The 25,024-nt window shown below is 43.9% G+C and overlaps 1 protein-coding gene across 30 annotated transcripts in view; it reads left to right on the top strand.

Annotated features, from left to right (window-relative positions):
* LOC108148589 (protein lap4) overlaps positions 1–12,642 on the top strand; it is a 61,263-nt gene extending 48,621 nt beyond the window's left edge. For 13 of the 30 annotated variants that reach the window (XM_041709721.1, XM_041709722.1, XM_041709724.1 and 10 more), the window contains 4 exons: positions 6,348–6,788; positions 7,268–7,403; positions 7,810–7,995; positions 9,847–12,642. In XM_041709721.1, coding sequence (XP_041565655.1) covers positions 6,348–6,788; positions 7,268–7,403; positions 7,810–7,995; positions 9,847–11,487 — 2,404 coding nt within the window. In that variant the 3' untranslated portion in view covers positions 11,488–12,642. Of the gene's footprint in view, positions 1–3,487; positions 4,886–6,347; positions 6,789–7,267; positions 7,404–7,457; positions 7,747–7,809; positions 7,996–9,846 lie in introns of those variants that run through there. The other 17 variants (XM_041709723.1, XM_017275660.2, XM_017275651.2 and 14 more) reach the window with 8 other exon arrangements.
* Positions 12,643–25,024: the final 12,382 nt, after the last annotated feature.

Raw genomic sequence — 25,024 nt, 5'->3', positions numbered from 1 at the left:
CGATCTATGGCTGAGAGCTCTTTAATAGTAAGTACACTTCCAGCCACAACACACACTTACACACACACACACATGAATACGATTATAAGCGAGTGAGCCCCAAGCAGTTTAAGTTTTATGTAGCACTTAAGCGTTGTATGGACTCGTAAATCGCAGCCAGACTCTCAGCCGTTAGTCGGCTTAAAAAAAAAGTAAAAAAAAAAAAGAAGGAATCTTGAAGAGGGGGAGTAAAAATGGCGGAAAAACATGTTATGGTTCTGGTGATGAAATCTTTTTAGTACATAAGACTACGCCCGGTGGGCTTCAAATCTCATCTCGTGTATATGATAATCTAGTAGGAGCGGCCTAACTCAAAAGTGTAAGTATTTCCGCTGCTGGTTTACTTAATTTTGCCAGGCAATGCGTATACGCAACGTGGCCCCCTAGGCCATCACCCTTGCTGTTCGTCCTGCTCCCGTTCCTTCCGTGTGGGCGTCGAACTCCACTCCTCACCACACCACACCACTCCACTTGAATTCCCCGCAGCACAATGCCAGCTGTTTTTACAATTGAATAACTTCATTTTGGTATTCCGCAAATTGCGTTTTGTGCGTTTGCTCGCTCAACTGGGCGGTGCCGACTGAGATTCGGATTCGCTTTGGGTCTCCGGCAATGGATCGGCAAATGAGCCGCCAAGAGAGCATCACGCAACACGTACGCATAATTCAGTATCCGCTGGGAATCGATGATTTTATGTTAAGTATGTTGCAGTGAATTAAGCGCTGCGAATGAATCAGAATCTTGCCAGTCAGAATCTCGGCCCGAGCACCTTTTGGTGGTCCGAATGATATTTTAATGTATGTCTGCGCCCTGCTTGAAACTGGCAATTATAATTAGCGCCGTTGGGATTGGTTGGTGGTGGCCTTTTGATGGGACCTCAAACTGCTGTCGGTGGCATGCAACACGTAGCAACCACTGTTGTGTCAAAAGGCAACTGGTTTTGTGCTGTATGCCAACAAAACTGAACAAAACCGAACAAAAGCAAACAAAACCACCAATGAAAGAAACTAAACGCTTATGCCAGGTGCCCGCCAGCCACCGCCCACCACCCACTTGCTGGAGCACCACCCGTTGTCAGCCATTTTGTACATGGCGGTTATCAGCCAGCTTTCACACATATGTGGCACGCTCAACCGAGAAGGACTCGTCCCCACGCGATGTTCCAGTGGCTGACTCTAACAACATTATATAATGAGCAACAACAAAGTAATTTAATACAATTCCGCCCCAAAGCGGTTTCAGGAAAACATTAAAAAGTGTGACGTCAAGTGCGTCGGCAAAAGTCGCTTCACAAATACGCTTCTCAGTTCATTACCCCAGAGATCAGTTGACCAGTTGACCAGTTGCTTGACCTTTGCCACAAATCACAAACTCACAACCTGAAGTTTAAAGTTAAAAGGTGTTTCATATATGGAAATATATATAATATATATATTTTTGAAAGAGTGTTCTGACTGATGGGAGACTGCTTCCTGTTTCCGCTGACAAAGGGTATTCACTGCGAACAAATAGTTGGAAAAGCAAGAGAGAAAAAACAAGTGAAATGTATACCAAACGACACGTATGACAACGGCAGATATCATATAGCAGGACAACAAGTTGCAGACATTTAAGGACTTCGCGGCAGTCCTTTGTGTTTGCGCATAAAATTTCCTCTAAGAATAGAGCTATGAAAGTAACGCGCCATGTACACAAACGGGATAGCTAATTTCACTTGAGCGTACATTGAATTTCATTAAGTACATTGAATTACAAAAGCGCTTGCTGGAATTTCAAAGGAACTGTCATAAGCCCTTCAACACTTGCTCGTCTCTAAATATTTCCTTTTCTTCCACTGATCCACTTTGTTCTTCTAACATTTCGCATAAATCAAGCCGCAAGAACTAATCATTAATTTGGTATGAAATATCGGAATAAATATCTCATGACGTCCCCTGTAGCGGAGAACTCGGCGCAATTTCCCCAACATTCTGGTTGACAACTTGGTCGAGAAGACCTTGAAGCCAAATTGTCTGTGGGCCCAGCTGCCAAAAACTTCGGGAATGGCTGGCAACCTTCCCTCCGCACCCTCAAAAAAACAAAACCCGCCAGCCAGCAGGCTTTACAACTTTACATGCATAATATAATAAATTGAAATGTGTGTTATTATGTTGCTTGGGCCCGTAGCCTTGGAATTCATAACGAGGAAAAGAAGATAAACATGTTAATAACCTTGTAATAAATTTCTAGCAAGAATTTCTACTAGTTTCGTTCTTCTTTCCTGTTCTTGGTTATTTTTTTCCATGCATAAATTGTGTAAAAAAGAACGAAACAAAAGAAGGAAAAACAAACTCATTCGAAATGAGCCGGCAAGGCAGTGTTCTCTAAACTATTTGTATTTATATTCAAATTAAACTCGTCTAAATCTATAAAAGCTTTGGAACACAAAAGGCTCGCCAGATCCGTGTTTATGAATTTTTTTGCGACATCAAATTGGCTTCCGTGACGACAAAAAGCCGTCGATTTGGATAGCCGGCGATGTCGGCGAATCGCAATCGAATTCTTAGTCGTGCATTAATCGTCTAATTTATTGTTTGATAATTTATGAACTAATATTAGTATGTTGTTCAGCCTCAGCATCAGCCTCAGCCTCATACGTTCTGTTTTCTGCTCCACTCCGTCGATGGCTGATCGCCGGATGACTCCCGCGCTCTCGCTTTCAATTGGTTTGCGGTCGCTGTTGACCCTGAAATATTGGCAGCGACAAGACAATTGGTGGATTTTTGGATTTTTCGAATTTTGGTAGTGACTGGCGACCGCAGAATTGATGTTTTTTTTTTGGTTTTGTTTTTTGTCTCCTCTTTCGGATTTTATTAATTTTTTTTTTACATTTAAATGTGTATGTTTGCGGCCGTTTGCTTCTTGGACGTTTTTGTGATTTTATGCAGATGAAAATATTTATGTTTTGTTGATTGCGCATAAATTAATTTATATTTTATGGCGTTGGCGCTTCGTTCGTTCCTCAAATGGATCGCTCCGCGGCGTATGCAAATCGGCATGACGTTGTCTGTGTCTGTGTGTGTCTTGATATAAAAGCATAATTTGACCTTAAGCTTAAAATGAGGGCGTTAATGATGTTTTTTGTTTTCCTTTTCTCAGTCTATTTTATAAATTTTTTTTGGTCCGTCGTATGCGGTTTTTTCGGTTGATTGTTTTGTTTGGATTGTTGTTTTTCGTTGGTCACATAAATATTAATTACAAGTCGTGGAAAGTCCGGCTACATTTGGACAATTGGACAGAATAAAATCCCCTCGGAAAAAGAACCAAACCAAAAGAAGCGGGGAAAAAGTACTTGGCCTTGGTCAACCATTGTGTATTTATTATTTTACAATTAGCTCGACTCTCTGCACCTTTTTAATTGTACACCACAAAAACTTTCTGTTTCTGCTTTTCCAACCCACTTTTGCAGGAATCCACTCGAAGAAATTGAAGCAGTATTTAGAAGTTAAACTAAACTAAGCTCTGACACCCTCACTACGACTTGTGCGAATGTGACACGTTTATTAACCATAGCTTTAAGTTTAACCTATATAATACTATATATGTAAAGTGTGTACTTCGAACGAGACTTTTTTGAGCATAAGTTACAACTACTATTGAAGCGAGCAGTAAACACACTAATCTGCAATATAAAGTCGTTTTTATACAGCGACACGAAAACTTTTTATATCCGTACCCGTAACATGTTAACGCTGAAACGTGAACTTTATAGAGTTGAGAACTACCATGACCCCGCCCCCGCCAACGGCCACGCCCACACCCTCAACCACGCCCACTCACACCTGATATGGATAAAGCATGGTGTTAATGCCACATGCTATGTCTCTCCCTTTTGCATTTTATTAGCCTAATTATTTCTCTCTTTTCAAATTGCCCAACTTTCCGTACAACAACTAGTCTGTCTGCGTTGGCTACACTTGAAATTTTTCAGTACACATCCTGCACACTCACACACCTTCAGCACTTCTAGGACTCATACACAAACACGACTCACCCACAAAAACACACACCCACACACACAGTTGAACTCCAGTGCCTTGTGTGTTGCTTGCATAATTTATATGCATTTTGCATTTTTGAAATGTTTGTTACTAAAAATAATGATTTTTAGAGCAGGACAAAAAGTCTCATTAGTTAGCTGTGCTCTTTTCGTTTTGTCACCTTTGACCACTTGCCACTTGTTTAATTGCCATAGATAAATGTGTGTAGATAAAGTCACGATTTAGCAGGTATTGTCGGGTTAATGTCTACTTATCGCCTTTGCGATTGAAAAGCTTGGTTTAAGATGCATTTACCGCGATTGTTATTCCTAACTAAATTGTGAAATTGTTTTAAAAAACTGAATTAATTAACAGGTATTTCAGGTGTTTTTATTTTTTATTTTTTAAAGCAATGAGAAAAGTTTAACGTTTATAGTTCCTGACTTTAAGTTAGCCGTTATAGTGTATTCGTATTTCCAAAAACAAGCTTTCACAAAAGCAAATATATTCCTAAAGTCTCCAGCAAGTTAAGTTTAACGATAGCCAAACGGTGTTTAAATTTTCGATATATTTTATAAATATTTATATGTTAAAATCTGTGAACAAAAGAACCACATAAATAAGAACTGCTTAACAATGTATTAATATTACTGACTACGGTTATGGAATCACAGCATCTATCATTACCAATATTATTATATTATTAATCATCCACATATGTACGTATTTGTCATCGATTTGTGCCATACATATTTATGTAACTTTGTTATTTTGCATACAAAAGAAGTACAATTTATTATACTAGAAATAAAGGCGAATGACTCAAATTAGCTTTCAAGTAATTTATTTATCGTACCAATCACCACGTTCGCATAATTGTCGAACTCTAACCAACTTTCGAGCACTCTTCGGTTGTGGTTTTTGCATCATTTACATACCTCCCATCTGACACTTAACCATTTGTGTTTGGCTGCTAGACGTTTATTGGGGGGTGTTTTGAATATTATTCTGCTGGCCCTCCTCATTATGAGCGGGCGAGTCGAGCAATTAGCAATTGAAAGACGAAAAACAATCATTTAGAGTTCCGGTTGGGAAAAAAGTTTCACTTGGGATTGCATAAATCTGTCAAATGCAAAAGTTGAATACTTTGGGTGGCCGCTAGGATTAATGCAGAGGCGGGCGCTCGAGTGCTGGCGCAAAGTTCATTTAAAAGTCGAGAGGACAAATGAATGAATAAAACGAGCCAAAGAAATGAGCAAAGAAAAGAATCCCCAAGAATATTATAAGTGCGATTCCCTGGGTCAGGAGCTACCACTACCTACTTCACGTGCCCTTAGTTGTCTCCACTTGGCTCCTTCATTCCGGTTGCTCCTCCGGATTCCTCAGGCATGACATTTGCGTAGGTAGCGAGAGTGTTTCAACGAAAAGTTTCACTCCTATTTCGCTGCTCCAAGGTCTAAGGACCTAGGAGCCAAGCCGGCGGTGTTCAAATTGAAAAACATAAATCACTCAAGCACAAGTTGCTGCCAGCGACTTAGTAGTTGCCTCTTGTAGTTGTATTTGTAGTTGTAGTTGTAGCCGCTGCCCTGGCTTTGTGTGAATAATTTCGTATTAAAGTTAAATTGAAAGTATGTAGCAATTTGTTAAAGACAAAAGTCAGTTGGCTGCAAGGAGGGCATAAAAATGCCTAACGGATAGACCACAAAGTTCAGACAGGAGGGATAAAGATTCCAGGGCCAAAATCCCATTGCAAATAGTTCTAAGGCGCATTATTTTAAAATTAATTTTGCATACAGCCATACTGGTCCGTGCTTCCCGGCACTTATACATACGTACGACTACACCACCATGGTTATATAGTGCGAGTCGGGCTCTTGCCAAGTTTTACGACTCCGCAGACAAGCTTCCTTTGCCTCGGCACGCTAATCTCCAGCTGCCATGTTATTGCACTTGTTGGCAAAGTTTTTCAAAAAGTGATTTTGTCAGGGTTTCGTTGGGGGGCACTCTGTTCGGGCTGCAAAACTTTACAGTATGTTTCTTGGTTTTTAATTACAACAAATTCGACTTGTTATGCCAAAGTTGGGGCAAGGGATGCCAGGACGACACACGTACAGAAGTGTGACTAAAAGAAATTAACGTCATTATGTTTTTGTAACTACTCATATCACGTGCTAACCGCATCTCACCGAACTCACTTGTGGTTTTGACAAGCAAATTATTTGATTAAATGTGTGTTGTTTTACTTTGCACAATTCGAACACGAAAACCAACTCTCAAAAATAATGACAGAGCCGCACAAAGTCTGGCGCAGACAATGCCACCTGCCCCCAGCAAAATACCCAAACAGAAGCAGAAACAGAAGGAGAAAAAGTCTGTTTCTGGGGTGAAGGCAGTTGATTTGCCCAAGCCCTCGCTGCTGCCCAAGCCAAAGGTCAAAGTTGTGATACCACCAGCCCTGCAACAGCGTCTCAGGCAGCAAAAAGAGCAGCAATCGCAGCCGGAGGAGCCCTCGATTCCGGAGGAGGAACATCACGAGCCGGAGGATTCGCCCTCCGCCGGAGGCAGTCGCATTCCCATTAGAACTCTGAAGGCCGAACGCCGCGCCCTGGCCTCGTCGGCCCGCCAATCCGGACTTAGTGTGGAGGAGTATCTCCGGCAGCTGGAGACGCAGGACTCAGAGCAGGCCGCTTCGCCCACAACGCCCACCGGCAAAAGCCGTTCCATGATTAAGTAAGTTGAATGCGTCTCGGTCAACGAGTTGACATGCGTGCAGGCCCCTCCCCAGAAAGGTCACATGTCCAGTGTCGCCCATTTGTGGGCGGAAAGTGCGAATTGCCAAACCACGACTAGCCCCTGTTTAGGTTGGACTATATACCATGGACGGACGTCCACACTCGAAACACAAAGACCAACTCACCCAATGAATGCACCCACTCACGCGAGGCAATACGAACTCTCAATGTATCTATGTATATGACCACGTCCATTGGAACACCTTATATTATATTATTTTATATTTTGTTTTAGTTAGCGGTGTCTGTCCTAGTCACACCCACTTTCTATCTGTCTCTCTCTTTTTCTCTCTGTAAATACAATAGTCATATCTTGTAATTAGTTTTGCTTAAGCTGGAGTTCAGATTGAGTATCAGTTGACCATTACTACAAAGTCAAAGATATCCATGCTAATCCCTTGATTCTCGTTAATTTAGTGCTGAGAAGCGCGCCTCTTGGCGGGCAGCTCGTCTTCGATCACTGGAACAGGGTGCCTTGGAGGCCCAGGATGTGATCAAGAACATGCGCAAGATGACCGACGATCTGATCAGCCACGAGTCCAGAGCCAGCGAGGTAAGTTTCAAATCGGGGGTCGAAGCACCTGAAGCACTAACCGAACCCACATAGCCAAACCCAAAAACCATATCCATTAACATATGCGCCCGATGAGCCGGATGGAATGGCCTGAACTTGCCTGCCAACATAACCAAAAACGAGCAAATGTACCCACATAGCTACATGGTTTGCTTCACTAACTAACCGCCAGCTAAACTAATACCCTTCTTCAGACTCGAGTGTAACTAATCAAGGATCAATATCGATGAAGAAGTGTATAATCGGAATGCAAACTTAATGAATTAATGAATGTCGAACGAAAGCCAGCCCCCATTATAAAAAAAAAAAATATAACCTATCCCAACCTAACCATTTCTCACTATCTCTATCTATCTCTCTTATTTATTGTCTACCCACTAATCAGGCTCAGCCGAAAATAGTGTTTCCCAAAATTGCCATAAAATCCAGCGATGGTCCAGTCATTGTGCGCGAGCGCGAGAAAATACTCGATGAGAAGATTGTGCGACGCACTGAGGAGGTGCCCTGCCCCATTACGGGGCGACCTCAGTTGCGCACCGTCGAGTACATTGAGAAAATCATCGAGACGGAGGTTAGAGCCAGCTAATCAAATTCAAACCAGCAATTACTGTATTATATATCAATTGGCACCAATTATAGTTTCGTTTGAGCATTTGGCTACAGCGTCTCCTAGGCACATTAATTCTAATTTTCGGTTTCCATTACCGTTTTATGTGTGTTGTTTTATCCTCAAGTAATCGTTTACGTTTACGTCCCCCCTTTCTTGTAGTTCGCATTTCCGGTTGCACATTTTACGTTCATTTAATGCACCAACCACCACATTAAGCACTTACCATCGTTACACTCATTGTACAAAGCAAACATCTTACGCAGAAATTCCGGCATTGTCTTAATTATTTTATAGAGCTCGTCTCTTTTATGGTCTGTCCGTTTTCTTGACTCTGGAAAGTTTGTCGCCCAACCGTTGAGTAAAACAAATTTTAATATCCTCCAAGCACTCAGTTGGCAAGGGGATTTTGTTGACATTTGCCTGGCTTTAGGTAGCCAGGTGGTGCTCCACCCAAAGCGCCACACAGAAAAGCCTGAAGTGCAGCGCATAAAAAGGACAATAAGCCACTTTTGCGAGCCACCTACGTCGGGAAAAGGTTTTAGGTATCGGATCCGTGGTGCTCGCGGCCTTAAATTATTTCCAGTTATTCTTTGCCGTTTGAGTGTTGTCGTCGTCGGAGTCGATGTTTTTTAAGGTCGAACCCTCAAAGAGTTTCATTGTCTGTTTTCGGGTCTGTTGTTGTTGTCACGTGTCTATAAAGCTATAACGACTCGGTCGACCGTCATTTGGGGCTTGATTCTGGATACAATTTTTAGTATGCAAACGCATTATAATGACGCGCTGCTTTTTAATGGTCGAGTCCATTAAAATTAAAGCAAAAGTTTTTTGTTTGCGGCAGGCAGCATCGTTTTAATGACTTTCAAAACATATACTTGGCAAAAGAATGCAAATAAAAACAGACAAACACGCAAAGCATTTAATGTCTTTGCTATTGTTATTCTGCGGGCACGTGTTTCGGCGAGGTTTGGTTTTCAATTTTGCAAAACAGAAGGAAGTGGTGACCGTCAGAAACAAGCAACCGCCGCATTCCGAAAGAATGTCAACGGCAAGCAAAAGAAAGGGCCTTCTGGCTGGGGTGCCTGCCTCTCATCTTGGGGACTGCAAGCGAAGCCTTGGCAGTATCTGATTCTGAATCCGAATCTGACTTGCGGTTTCGTTCCGGTAATTCGAGTGCAAAAAACTTGGCTGCAGGGCAGTGGGAGCAAAGCTAAACTTTGCTGACCCCGTTGCACTGAATTCGCCGCAGGATGCCGCAGAAGCACGCTCTGTTCTCGGATGTCCTGGTGCGTTGCTCCCTGTCAACTGCAGTTTAGTTTTGGCTTATCGTCTTTTGTAGGCTACCCAAGCCACCACACTTAAACCACCGCCCACCTCGCCCCCAGGACACGATGAAAATGCCGGCAATTTTCTTTCTAGTCGTTTGTCAATTTTCCCCATATCACGTATACAACTAGGCTGCTCCTGTGCGTGCCAGCCTCCCAAAATTGGCCCAGTTCGTGAGCAGATCAACTAGAACTTAGAAAGTCTTGCACGTTACCACCCATAATTACTAATGTTAACTAATACCTGTTTGTATATATGTAGTGTTCACCCCTTTCACTCCTTTTTTGCCTGTCTCACACCTCAATTCACCCGCCAAGCCGTTCGCTTTCCACACTTTGCTGCATAAATTAGCTGTAAGCGCTTTTAGTGAGACACACAGAGATCTCTGGTTGCGGTGCCTGCGCCTTCTGCTCTATTTCCGTTGCTTCCATTAGTAGTTAGTGTGCTGGCAAACCGATTGCACAACGTATCCGCCTCATCTACACTTAGGTGGAGACCTGCAAGGAGCGCATCATATCCCTGGAGCTGCAAGTTCCTGAATCGGAGGAGGGCACCCTAGACGCAACGCAACCGCCGCTGGAGCTTGGGGCAGATGACTTCGAGGACAATGCATCGGAAGAGGATGGTGAGGAGGAGGACGAAGAGGACGAAGATGACTTCGATGACTATGAGGATGAGGAGGACACCGCCTCCATTGTCACCGTGCAGGCGAACAATGAAAAGCTGTTCCTGCGCCACGATTCCGATGCCTACGGCCCGTCGTCCATCGAGAGCATTGCATCCGGCAAGGTGCGCATCAAGCCCATGCCACTCGCGCTCCACCAGACGCTGGCCAAGGAGACTACCATTGTGGAGGTGCTGAATCCCGTCATCGGGGGTGACGGCACTGCCCGCACCATCCACGTGAGCGGCGGCCTGCCCTTCGACCCCGACGACTTTGAGCAGGGCGCCGTGACCGTGCTGCGCAGCGAAACTTTCGTGCTGCCCGGAGCCACCGGCGGCGGTAGGTCGGAGCTGTCATTAAATGCTAAAATGAAAACCGTGCTCGAGGAGCTGCTAGAGAACGAGCGCGTCAAATTGAATTTGCAAAAGAGCCTTGAGGGCGAGGAGAAGGAGCAGCAGCAGCAGCAGCAGCTGGAGGAGGTCGAGGACGAGGACGACGATGAGGATGCCTATGGCGATGCGCGGGATGATGAGGAGAGCGCCTACGGCGATGCCGTCGACGATGTTGTTGACTTTGCTGGCGCTGCTAATGACCAGGACGATGCCAAGAACGGCAATCAGCAGCAGCTGCTCGAGGAGCTGATTAAGGACAGCAACCGCAACACAATCATTGCCAAATTGGCGGGCCAATTGTCGGACGATGATGAAGAGGACGACGACGAGGAGGAGGAGGAGAGCAGTGACTCCTCGGACGAGGATAGCGATGACTCCGACGAGGAGGACAATGCCGAGCAGCAGCTGAATGTCACCTATGTGCAGGGCGCCCAGGTGATCGAGAATCTCAATACGCTGGCCACGGGCAGCAAGCTGCAAAAGTCGCAGACCTACACGGCCATCAAACAGGCGGAGGAGCCAAAAGAAGTGGAGAAAAAGGAAGAGCAAGAGGAGAAGGAGAAGCCATGTGGAACCGATACCCTGGCCCAGTTGCAGGCCGAGCAGCGTGCCCTGGCGGAGATCTCAAAGCAGTTGCGCAAGTCCGTTGAGGATTTGCTCAGCACGGAGGGCGAAACGGTGGTGGAAACGCAAAGGACCTACACTCTGCCCGCGGCCAGCGATAAATCGGCGGTGGTCACCGTCACCGAGGTGGTCAAAAAGAAGAAAAAGAAGGGCGAGTCGGGGGAGGATATGTTCAACCGTCTTCTGAGCGCCGGCGAGTCGGAACGTCAGATTTTCGACCGTCAGCAGGGCGAGACCATAACAACCACCACCACGACGACCGAGGCTGTGAGTGCGGAGGACAACGAGCCGAGCACCAGTGTGGTGACCACCACTCGGACCGTGTCCAACATTGTGACCAGCGGCATACCCCGTCCAGAATCGAGCAAGCAGGGCAACCGCATCAGTAACAGCAGCAGCAGCGGCAACAATAACCGCAACAAGAACAAGCGAAAGGGCAAAAAGAAGTAGAGGATATCCGGCAGGAGCAGCAGCATCAGCAGCAGGTAGAAGGAAATGGGATAAAGTGTCGAAGTTGCGTATACGCCGTGTGGTGGGTATGAGAGTATGCGATCCGAGCGAATCCCCTACACGTACAACCTTCCCCACAACCTACAGAATCACACACACTCACCCAAACATATCAGCGTGTTAGAGGGCTCGCTGTCCATTAAATATACCCACTAATTGTATACATATGTATAGTATATTATGTACGCACGATATTCGCATATGTATTAATAATTTTAATTAATTGTGCAAATAACGTGTCGCCTGCATTTACGAAATCCCATTTGTTACTAATCACAAAAGTGTACGCATTAAAACAAAATATTTTCATTGCAAATTAAAAACAAACCCAATCGCGCATTGAGATATTGCAAGAATTTAACTGTAAATTTAATGTTGTGCAGCAACCACAAAGAAACGACAACAACACAATCCGTTGAGCCCATCAGAATTGAATTAATACGACATCAGGATCAACAGCAAACAAAAACAAAACAAAAATCTTATTTAATTGAATTAAATAATTTCACTTTGTTGGCATTTAACTATCATTTGCATAAAGCATCTGGTTTTTCTCCCTCATTTTTTTCCAAATGGGCTTCGCTTATTTTCCGCAAATTAAATTTACGTTTTATGTTCTAGCACAAAAAGTAGGAGCGTTCGCAAATCCGTGCCCAGCAGCCGGCCGAAGTATTCACGACGATCCCTCTCTCGTACCATCTATAAACTCTAAGCATTCCGACTGCCCATGTTTGGGCATACTCTTTATAGTTTTTAGCCATAAGCACGAACTGGCAACTAAGCGCTATTCGAAACGAAAAAAGCGAGCAGAGAACATAAATCAAATAATCGTAAATAATGTGTAGCTAGCAGTGTGTAAGTGCGTCCAGTTGTAATCCCTAGTATGTAACTCAAGGCATAAGCACAACTATGACAAATGTCCTATGGCGATTTCAGTTTCCACTTTTATACAAATGTAAAAATATTTACAAGCAATTTTATGTAATACCCATGATATTTAGTGTATAAATACTTTTTATGAAACGAACTAAAGCAAACGCCGCCAAGCGAATGAAAATAAAAAAATTGTATGCATTTTTATTTTAAAACAACAAATTCGTTTCCATTTAATTCGCTAACGGGACTTCAATTCAGATGGATGTTGGGCTTGGTTAGGGTTTTTGCCTTTGGCTTATGCCATCTGAATGGGGGATTTTTCTGTCAACATTTCGCAGTGGGCGTGTAATTACGTCAACTGGCTTTTGCTGTGCATACAATTATCCAAATCTATAAGCAGCACCAGCGGATGGTATTTTTAGACGGCTAAAAACTGTGAAAAGTTGAATGGAAAGCGGCAAAATCTAAAAATATGCACGTCACGACTCAGGTCAGTGAGTTCTATTACCAGTACTCTCGAAAAAAAGGAGATTATAAATTTAAAATGGCTCTATCAGGGATTGACATAAAGAAATAAAGATTTTAAAAATGTTTGTCTTCTTACCAAGAAACTGCTTTTGGCTAGTTTTTATAAATCAATTATCTTCATTATGGAGTGTAGAATGTTCTTTATTGATGTTATTCCGTTGTTTCCCATCCTTAAAACATTATGTTAAGAATGATTTCCTAATAGTATCGTCCCCAAATCTCACCTCTTTCGAGTGTGCTTTGGTAACTGACAATTTGATTGCATTGGGAAAAAGAATGTAAAATATGGTTTAAGGCAGGGCTTTTAAGGAAGGCTCTCTATACGTTTATTTATGCGGCACACAACTCCGCATTGAACATGGGCCATACATGTTCCTGTGACGGAGCGGAAGAGGAGGCTGCCACGTGGTGATGGAAGATACGGAGCAGATACGGGACGGCAGCCAGTTCCGCAACTAGGAGGCACAACAAAACGCCTTCCGACATCGCCTGTTAAGGCAGTCGAATAGATAGACAGCTGCCAGGTCCGATGGGCGTGGAGGGGGTAGGCGGTTGCTAATGTGAAAATCGTTAGAATTCGTTCAGTACGGCAGAGAGGAATAACTCTCCACCGGAATCGCCAGACTCACGTTACCCGTTCATGTTTCACGACTACTGCAGTGTGCATAATACGATTTAGAGTGCGCAGCATATGAGAGATTCTTACATCGGTATGCACTTGCGTGAGCATCTTAAATATTTCATTCCCACCAATTGAGTTAAGCTCTGCTGAATGCTCCTGCTGACGTCGCTGTGCTTTGCTGCACGTTGCATGTTGCAATGTTGCTGCTGCTGCTGTTGCTGCTGCTGCTGTTGCTGCTGCTGCTGTTGCTGTTGCTGCTGCTGTTGCTGTCCCTGAAGAAGACAAATGGATGCGGCTCAGTCCCATGTCGGCGCCCTTGACCGCCCGCCGCTTTTTCACGCTCTCCTGGCCAGTGTGCATTTGCATTTCAACTGCATGAGCCACTGCAGCAATGACGCTAATGCAGATGCAACAGCAACCCCGCCAGCAGCATTGCGCATTAATCAAAATCTCATCTTCGTGGGTGGCAGCCACCGCACTAAAACACACACACATCCAAGGCCCACCGCCTAAAGCCCACCGCCCACACAAATTCGGACTCGTCCACGTTGCTGTTTACGTTTACGTGTCCGGACGCGGGACGGGAAACAAAAACAGTTTGTCATATTTTAATACACTCCAGTGGTCTGACAATGCAGCACACAAGCAGCGCTGCTGTCGTGGCCAAAAATCCAGCCAATTGTCGTCCCCTGTCACATTTAATAGGATTATGCTTGGTTAAACACAAATATCCTTGGACACACTTAGTGTGAGCCAGTGTAAGTGGGTGGCACATAAATTTGCAGCGCTTGCTGCTTGAAATTTTTCACATTACACACATAAATCCTGCAAAGATGGTCGTCGAAACCTCTTGAAAAATGTCCACTGTTTGTTAGCACAGCCGAGCACATACATACGTATGTTACACATACAACATATGCTTTACCAGCAGGTAAGCTCGTGTGGGCAGGTGAGAAGAGGTTCTTTTATCCTTGGTCCTTGGGCGCGTGCTCGGCGAGCTATTTGGCGCCGCCCGTAGCTGAGTTATCTGGCAAATAATGGAACGTGCTGTGCAGATGATGCGTTTTCATAAATTTTAAATAAGCACAGCAGCTGGCACGGGAATCCCAGGGCATCCAGGCCATCCAAGCAGCTGAGGAGCTGAGTGGAGTCCACGGAGTAGTGCCAAGAAGACCGAGGACACTCTGTGCTGGTGCATAATATCCCGGTTTATTTGAAAGTTTAGTTGCGTTTGCCTTCAATTCATTTATCAAGCACTTTATCATCAGCAATCGGTATGAATGCAGGCGCCGACGGACAATAAAAAATCTAGAGTGGCGATATTAGAGCTGCACACAGAAAAAACTCTAAAGGTCGGACCATCCATTAAATATTCTTGTAATCTTGGAAGCTTTTGTGCCATATAAATCTTGCGTTAGCCATAAATTCAATTTAGGTGCCAAAGAAATTATTTAAAAGTTGTGGAGGGCTAAAGTTAATTCAGAAAACCATTAAAATTTAAATCAAACTGAAGTATTAATCTTAAGACCCTAAATGTTGGCCATAATAGAAAATCACAAGTTTATCAAAACCATGACGTTTTGATAAAAAACTTTAGTACAAATTTTCAAGAAAAGTTCTGAATAACGTATCGTTTTGAATTGCAGATAAGAATGCCTAATAAAGTATGAGAAATTATTTATGCATTTATATGCTTAATAATATTTATTGGTAATTATATTTAATTCATTTATACTAATTGTGAGGATCTAAGACTAACATTGTTATGCTTTTTTCTGCGAGTGCCTCAAGTTGATCCAGAGGACTACTCTCCGGACAGGAATCTCATGAAAAGGCCATAGGAGCAGGGACAATGGAGGCCAGCTTGCAGATGGCCTGGTGGATTGTTGGTCTGATGGGCTTTGTCTGGCCCTTAAAAATGCATAGCCCGCATTGCAATTTTGATTGCGCCGCCCCTTTTAAATTCAGCCCCCCCCGTCAATAGAAAGTGTTGTTGTGCCGTTTGCTTCAGCCTGTTGCTGCTCGGAAAAGCGGGAAAATCGGAAAAGGCGCATGCGCTGGAAAGGAAAGGAGACGCAAACTGTTGCAGTTGTATCAAAACCAGTACAAAACATTGCCCCTTTGAGGGCCACTTTATCCGCCGTTTTTATCCAGAGGAAGGCTGAGGCTTTGATAGTTGTATGCGTGGGGCAGGTTCCCAGTCAGGTTCCCAAAGGGACACTCGCTCGGCAGCTCGTCTTCGCTTCGCCTGGAAGTTCGCTATGCAAAGTTCGCTTTTTGTTTCTTCACAGCCTGGAATGTATTTTGTGCTGGCTTAAGAGCTGTCCCAGCTAACTCCACCACCCACAAAAAAAAAAAAAACCCTGCCGCCCATTTCCCTCAGGCCGAACCATTTTTTTTGTTTTGTTGTGCCGAGCTGTCTTGGCGCTGTTCCTCTTTTTCGCACCACTGCGGCAACGGCTGCTTTGCAATTGCAATTTTCAAGGATATGCTTGAAACAGATTTATATGGGGGGCTCAGTACGTGCGGAATTTATTAATGCTGCCCCAGAGCAACTGTACCCACTGCGTACCCACTCTGCCATCTTTTTCGCCATCATTAGCTGGCGCAGCAAACTGAGTTACGTAAGGTGACTGAACGGCACATCGAAGTTCGCACATTAATAATGAACTGTGAGTTTCGCGTAAGAGCGACGGTAATTTGAATTGTGTGTTTGTGCTGCATTTTTGTCCAAGACTTTTGCCCCAAAAACGCAAATGGAATCAGACATTTGTTTATTTAGTCCGGGCCGTGAACTTTGCCTCCTCTAATCCACGCGGATGGGCTGCTTTTCGGTGGAATCTGAACAGCACTCACGTACGCGCATTAACGAACCTCGGTGCTTAAAGTGCAGTCGAAAGGCAAACAAAAACACTAACAAGAAGCCAGCCGGAGCTCTTCACGCCGTAAAAGTTTATCCGTGTTTGTGCAGTTGGCAAGGGTTTGGATCCTTGCCGTTCCGTTCGAATCCCCTGGTAATGAGGTCCTGGCCGTGAAACAATGCCAGGTGGCAGGGGATGGTAGCGTTAAAGTGACCATGGTTTAGCATAATTTATTCCCCAGAAGTAACAGCCAACAGTTTCAATTGCACCCGTTCCTGAAGGTAAATATTTAAATGCGAAAATTCCCCACCATTAAGTTCACTCGATTAATTTTCCATCCAGCTCAAGTGCCGTTAATTAATTTTCATACATGCCGCATATGGATAAGATAGTCTCCTCTGGAAATTGCATGCCGCGGCACTTCATCAACGTGCAGGCGGAAAAATCTGTTAAATTGGATGGTTTCGAGCTTTACGCGCAGGCGGCACTCCCATCTCAATTTGCATACATTTTGATTGTGATTATCCCGGGCCACTGATTTAAATACGGACGGATAGGGACATGGCTCGACAAAGGCGACGAAGCGGACAGCAAGGACATTGGCTCGACTGGCTGCATGTGGCAGATGGACCTCCGTTGCACCAGCACCAGCTCGTTAATAAACACGGCGTCGCCGAACACAGTAACAACTACGCCAGCAAACGCAATTCCGTGGCTTGTCCGCCGTTTTTCCTCCGCCGACGATGATGAGCTTGTGGTCAGATGGCTCATCCAGCCTCATTGTTTTCCATCGGTTTTTAAATCGCCCCTATGCGTATGTATCAATGGAGCCACACGAACAGATATATACATATTTTTAAATTCCTTTTTAATTAAAATAACATTAACTGAGTGTTAATCGAAAACATGTACTGCAAGTGAAATGCACTTACTTCATTGATGAGGCAATACAGTTATTGTGCGCTTTAATTATGGAGACTATTTTGCAAGTGAACTTAATTCAATAATTCATTACATCTTCAAAAATTAATTTTATGCAGAGGTAGTTAAATGAAGTTAAACATTTTTTTTAAATTTTCTTTATAAAACTTCTTATGAGCAAATAAAGGATAAACCTATTGATTAAGAACTTCAAAGCTGAGATAGTTATTTAATAAAGAACATTCACTTTCTTTGCATTAACTATAATAAATGTATTTAATATCTTTGGCTCATATATACAATTTAAAAATGGCAAATAACTAAATCTGGTTGTCTCCTATATACATATGATATTTCTGCAGATAAAGTTGCTCCAATAGTCTTAAAGTAAAGTTCTGCTCGACATAAAAACGGTTGATTTGGGTATTTTTATTTGTGGTAAGCTTGAGTCCACTAAAAAGCTAAATGTTCCTTTTTTTACAGCTCTAAGCGTCCAAATGCAAATGAAATTAGCTGATTGCTGTTAAAGCGGTAAAGCCATCCGCGAGTTGTTTCCGAGGAACTGCATTCAGGACAAGGAAAATGAACTCGCGATGGAGGTCCGATAGCCCGCTGCTTTCATTTCTCATCATCTCAGTAGCTTTCAGCTGGGTTTTGCTGTCTGTTTCAGCCACGGCAGCAACAACTTGACTGCACTCAACATTAGTTTGTTATCAACGCTCGATTGCTGCGGAAAATTGAAAAATATTGTCGCTGCAAAGCGGAGTATGCAGGATGCGGGATGCAGGATCTGGGGCGGAGCAGCTGCTATTTCAGCCAACACCTCCTGCGGCTGCTCCTCCGCCCTAATGATGGATTGTGCTGAAAGTGTCTTAAGCTCACACGCGTGCACTCTTCAAATAAAAGTTTCCAAATGTCGCCTATGCAGGCGCAAGAACGAAAACCCCCCATTGGCCTTGCTCCATTTTGGCCACATAAAAACTTTGCTTTTGATTTTGCATGGAACTACGCTGTCGCTCTAAAACTATTTGGACTGGCTGTGCGGGATGTGCTGGGCTGATAAAGCGTTACCATTTCTGTCTTTAAGTGCACTTTAGTTTGGGAATTCTGCGTTGCGAAATAAATCATCTTGATCGAGCGTACAGTGTCCGCTTCAATATTAAAGCGAGTGTTTCAAATTCGAATTTAAGCGATGAACTTCCGTTCGCTGCAGCTGCTGCAGACAGATAAAAGAGCCAAAGTGAAAAATCGTTCAACACATTTATTGCCAGGAAAATCCTTTGGCAGTGCGGCAGCCTGAAAGCTCTTGGCTGTACATATTTTATTTAACCACTCGCCATCGCAGGTTTGCTGCTAATTGAAATTGTCAACTACTTGTGCCTGTGCCCAAAGACATTTTCCGGGAAACGAGAAACAAGACATTCAAATTAGTTAATTAATATTATCGCTATGACAGGTGAATGGACAACTTGTTGCACTCTGCTGTTGCCTGTTCAAATATACAGTGAGCTTGTCAACCAGGCCGAGACACGTTAGTGTGGTCAATGCCAACTGTTGCCACTTGCCAGCAGGATGCAGCCGAAATGACTTTATAAATGCATCTCTCTACCCTTCTGCCCAATAAAACTCAAGTGCGCGCTTCGCTGGCAGCTTTCCAAAATGAATGCTATGGCGATGGCGCCTTCGATGGTGAAAGGGGAAAATGGCGATGACGATGGCGATGGCGATGGCGAACGGAAACGGAAGCGCGCAAAAAATTACGACTGCAAAATGGCGGAGGCGGCGGGGGCAGAGACATTTCAGGCGGCACAACCAACGACTAAGTGGCAAAACATGAACAAAAACTTTGTCCGCTGTGCCAGCCGACAAGTTGAAACTAATGACAATTTTGTTGTAATTAGTTGCGGCTTTGCCGTAAACCAGCAAATGCGACCGCCGCCAACAAATAAGTTGTCAGCGGACTTAAGTTAAGCAATTTTCATAGTTCTCGTCGGGGCTGTCGCAAGTCTTTTAGCTCAAATTTGTCGGAAATGAGATTCATTTGTTTTCCCTTGTCGGGATTCGAGATTGTTGCGTGGGCGTAGCCATTACCCGGTAGCAGATTACACAAGGCCACCGTCTGTCAAATATTTTGTTCCGGGTTCCGTATTCCGTGTTCCGTATTACGTGTTCCGCACAGTCAGACGGCTTGGCTTGACTTGGCTTAGCTTTTAATTATTTAAAATTGCTGGACTGCAGCTGCTGCTGCTGACGTGTCCTGCGGGAGGATGCCAGGTACACATGCCAGGTACACATGCCGCATGGCCACAAAATATTCGCAACAGCACACGAGCTGACTTAGCACTTTGGGGTGGTGGTCTAAAAATTGCATTTCATAAATTCTGGCAATTAGGAGCTGACCACCTACGCAGTTGGAGGCCAAAACGAATGAGTTTGCCACACACCCACACTCAAACCAGGCCAATTGAGCATTCCTGCAGGGCCTGCACTTAAATTACCTACTCTGAATTGTAAATTCAATTTATACTAAATCTGAATGTGCCAGCATTTTCGCGCCGTAAATACGCACATTGTAAATTTAATAGAGCGGATTACGTGTGGGTTTTGGGGTGTAAAACAATTCACGACTGGCATCGGAAGAACATCTTTATGTGCCGCACAGCGTCTTTATTTTATGCGCGATTGTGCGGGTGCCGCCCACATGTGAGTTGTGAGCCAAAGGACCTCTTTTGAACAGCGACTCCTGATTTCATTTATTTGCACTGGGGCCCCACACACAAAAGGATATGCCAGGCTGACATCAGACAGGTCCTGTGGGCGGGGTGACTGTCATCGCAAATTGATGATGCGCAGCGGGCAAATGAAATATCTGGCTCTGCAGAAGTGACATTCGAGGCGTGGCCACTGGCAGTCTTGTGCCATTGCGGTCACTCACTCGGCGTCTAATCAACATTTAATTGTTGTTGCTCGCCGGCATTTCTGACTTTTATGCACTTTCGAACATACAAATATTATTTCGAGAGTAAACATTTCTTTGGGGAACGGCTACGGGCATTTGCATTCGGGGCCAGCGGAGTGGGCGTGGTCAGGCGGGACCAAAGGCGGGCATCATTTGCATATCATAAAAATTCATGCCGTAGCTTTTTTGTTTACTTTTTAAATTGAGCGACCGCAAAGTTTTGCATTGCATTAAGAGCAGCAAGTGGCGTTCATACTCTCCATCCGTCGACTCCCGCCCTCCAGCCACATTCACGTATCCGTGCTCAAATTCGCATCGGGATTCGCTTTCGGACTCAGATTTGCTTTGGCATTGCACAGAAAAAATAATTTGCAATTGTATATTATTCCTAAAGAAAGAAATTGAAAAATCTATAACTAGTTTTCTATAGAAAAATGTTCGCTAACAAATGATAGATAGATGTACGTTTATTTACTAACTTAGTTTTTGCAGCAAATAATATAAGCAAATATTTTAGCCCCAAAAAATGTACTCAAACTATTTCAATAAACATAAAGGTAAGTGTATAGTCATATTTTGCTTGCAAATTGTTTTCATTTATATGACATTAAATGGTTTTAAATATCTGCACAATCTGTTGGTTTGCTTGTGACCTTTTTGATTATAACAAAAACTGCATAAATTTAAATGCATATATTTAAGGAAGTTTAAAAAATAAATATTTTATTAACATCACAAAACAACTTTTGTTTACGACCACATATCAATATGACATATATGCACTGCCAAAGAAGAGAAAATTCGTGAATATTCAAATGCAAAAGGAACGCAAATTTGTTATGTTGTTTTAACCTCTATGTGTATCGTTTTTTTCTGTGTGTGGCTTTTTCGCAACAATATTTTTGAGAGCACTTTGCTTCGATTTTCCGGCTGCTCCGTAGATGTCCGGACGAGTCCTGTTCCTTCCGCCAGTCCTGCTGCTTTGTCTCACAATGTGCTGGCCATGTCTGCATATAAATTACGCCGGCTTGTAGTTGTAATTTCTCTTCACGTCTCAGTTTGTCTTGTTCGGCCCGGCACGCACATAAAATACATCAATGTGTCTGTGTCTGTGTCTCAGTCTGAGTAACTCGAGTGGAGCTGTAGAGCTGTGGAGTTGGGACAAACTCGAGTCCGCTGTCCTTCAACTGGCCCACTGTGCAGCTCTCCACTTGCAGTTTTGATTTAGTGCCTCTTATGGCAGACGATGTGCTATGTAGTTGCCTTTTTCACTTGGCGCAACTTTGAGCCACTGCGTACTTGAATTTCACGTCAGGCTGGACTTAATGATACCTTCCGTGTTTTTGTTTTTCGTTTCCGCCCTTTTGCCTGGCCGGCCAGGACAATGACATCCACATCCACCTGAGTGCCCGTTCTAACGTGGCCAGGCTTACGTTGAAATATTGTTTATTTACCCAATTAACGATAATTGCTTGGATCAATAAATTTATATTTGCCGAGCGGGGCCACGAAGGCGAATACCACACACACACACATAGAGTAGACTGATGAAGTGAATTGTTGTCGGAGTAGCTACTTCTCAATCCCAGCCAGCAATGTGTTATTATTAGTCCCCGAGGTACTGCGACATTAATCATGTCTAGATGGTCGCTTGTCTGCGCATTAATAAAGTCATTACCATGTGCCAATCTCTGGGAGACTTTGGTGCTTATCGGAGGCCAGAAGCGGCCCATCAAAGCCAAATGACATCCATTTCGGTACAATCACAGCTGCAATTCGGGGGGTTGGCAATAAATTTCGCTGCGTTTATCTGGCGGCTGACAAGCGGAAGCGCCTACAAGCGGGCAACACTTTTTATTTATTTTTATTTTTTTAACTGCTTATTAAACTCGCTGGCGTCACGTAGAGTGTGGCGGGCGGGGCACTCGCGCTTTAAGCTTAAGTGGCAATTTTACAAAATAGCAGAGCGTAAAACAAATTTCTTTTATGTACTCACAAATTGCTAGCCAAACTTTTCATATAAATAAATATAAAGGCGAACAAAGCGAACACAGTGCGCGAATACAAAGTACAGAATGCCATCCAGGCCGCACTCTCATAACAAGTGTCAATGGTGGGGCGGTCACTATAAACATAAAAACGCCTTGCCGCACAACAATTTCTTTAAAAACTTTGCGAGGCGTGGCGCAAACGTGGGGAATGCTCAGAAGCCTGTTCATTGTTGTTATTATTGTTGCCACCACCATTGTTACTGTGGTTGCACTGAGAAAAATACAGTCTACAACGGAACAACATTTTTTAACAACAAATTAGCAAGCAATTTAACACTTAATAATTAATGAATTCTTGAATTTTAAAACTTTTCAAATATAAGGGTGCTACTAAAGCTGAAATCAAAAAAATCATCTTTTCCGTTCCAAAATTTTTAAATATAACTTCATCCATTCCCTTTTGAATTTTTGCACCCATTTAACCTAAAAAAGAATGTGTTGGTATTAGAGAAAGAGTTTATTCATTTTGGATGATTTTCTTTCAGTGCTGTGCTGGGTCGCTTAACGCCAATTGAATGCCTGGCTAAGTGGCAATGTGTGCGAAGGCGTTTTGCTTTCGCAATTTGCAATAACCAAAGCATGGCCATAAAAATATAGTTGCCATCCAAAAAAAAATCGGGAACGAAAGAGAGAGAGAGAGAGAGAGAGAGAGAGAGAAAAGAGAGGGAGGGAGAGACAGCTGGAACGTACCTAGAGCGAGATGGCAGGACAATGAGTTTTTGATTACTTTGAAATTTCTTATTTGCCTTTCAGTAAGCCGCCCCGAAAAAAAATTCTCGCCTCGTTACTGTGCAAATATTGATAAGCGTCACTCACGGCCTGCTGTTGGCCAACTCTAGAACACCTCCCCATCATCGTTGCCATTTTTGGCATCCTGGCACTTTTATTTGTTTCGCAATCAGACTGCCAAGTGACATTCGGCGGTTGTTTGTTCAACGCGGCTTAATGCTGGCCAGATTAGGCCTAGCCACTACGCAGATTCACTTTTGGCACCGCGGGCGAATGGAACAAAAACACAGTTGATGCTCTGATGGTGGCCAGTCAATACGGCACGGATAATTAAATATTTTCACTTCGTCCTGCTGATGGGAATCATTTGCAACAAAACTTCTCCATATCGAAATTGAGGGGAGTTGACAGGCGTTTGCCGAACTGAAGGATTTCGGCATGTAATAAATTTGAAACGTGACGCGCGGTAAAAGTCGAAACAACTGGGGCTTATTGATAGGGCAAAAGGTGTCTAAGGGTATGTATTCCCCAGTTTGCATGTCAGCGGGTCTGATAGATCTGTCACCTGCTCACGTACGCCCAGAACGAAGGCCGTCTAATGCATGATAACCTTGGCTAATAATTTATGAATTTTCCAATGATAAGCCTGACCAAGTTCATAGTAAACTACGGCCACTAAGCCGGGGCTCTGCCTAAAAGTGCCCATACCCTGCCTATTTTTGCTTTCCAGGAAAGTTGCTGTTCTGTGAGCACGTGCAGCTAGTTTGCTGATTGATTAAACCACGCAACATCGTCTTGAAAGGCCAGCGACTACAAGCGCCGAGACGTTCCAGGAATTGTTATTAGATCGTTTGCTATTTCCCCCGTTAGCGTACTTTCGCCAAGTTGGTTTGATGCTGATGTTGATGCTGATGTTGATTCTGATGCCGAGCTGATGCTGATCTGACGTGGACGGCACACGTGCTAAAGTCACTTTTAACGGAACAAACACGGCGTCACTTAACGCGCTCCCCAGCCTCGTAACCCCTGACCCCTAACCCTCGGACTCCCATTCCCCAAGCCCATGCCCATTGACTCGGACGTGACAAGTGCGGCCAATGGGCGATATCCCGGTGTGTTCCACGATTCCATCTCATTGTCATGTGCAGCGCATAAAGGGGCGTTTGGCGCTAGGCGATGGGCGGGGCTTGGATGTTGGGTGAATGACAACAAGGAATACCCAATATGACAGCCCCAGGAAAAATATATATATACATTCTTAAAGTCCATATCAAGTATACGCACTCGTTTCGTTAAAGCTTGCCATAAAAATCAAACTCGCAACGTGCTCATGGAATTACTTACAAAAATATTTAGCAACACAAGTGCGAGCATGCTAAAAATCCAAATTATTGTCAACAGGCAAACACTTGGCTGTCTTGTCGCCAAACATTTGACACTCTGCCGAGCAATGTACGTAGAGTGCGTAACAAGAGCAGATTAAGCAACCTCTGACCCTCTCGCCGAATGAAATGTGAAAATATTTGCCTCAATTAAGCAAGAGCTTGATAGCATATTTCACACAGCCAGTTGTCGGGGGTGCCGCCAGGTATTATGTAAATATGTTAATTTTCTTAAGCCCCGAAAACAGAGCTCCACGCTCGACCACCAGTACGAGTTCTGGTGACGTTTTCATTAGAAATGTAAATGGGTATGGCGACATCTTCAAGTTCAAGTTGCCGATAAATTTCGAGGGGGGGTGAGGGAATTCGAGCTGGGAAAGATCAGGTCAAACAAGTGATAGTTGGGTCAACCAGTTTGGCTGGCCTCGCTCCATAGTTGATTTTTCCTTTTGCCGTTCTGCAGATTAAGTTTTGATTGTGAGTGTGCTTTCATTACGTATACGCAGCGTTGCTCCAAATTTATGTCAACCAACGAGACGCGAGTTGGT

The sequence above is a fragment of the Drosophila elegans genome, unplaced genomic scaffold (assembly GCF_018152505.1).
Source record: "Drosophila elegans isolate 14027-0461.03 unplaced genomic scaffold, ASM1815250v1 contig_476, whole genome shotgun sequence".
Classification (NCBI taxonomy): domain Eukaryota; kingdom Metazoa; phylum Arthropoda; class Insecta; order Diptera; family Drosophilidae; genus Drosophila; species Drosophila elegans.
This window is presented reverse-complemented; position numbering and strand designations above follow the sequence as displayed.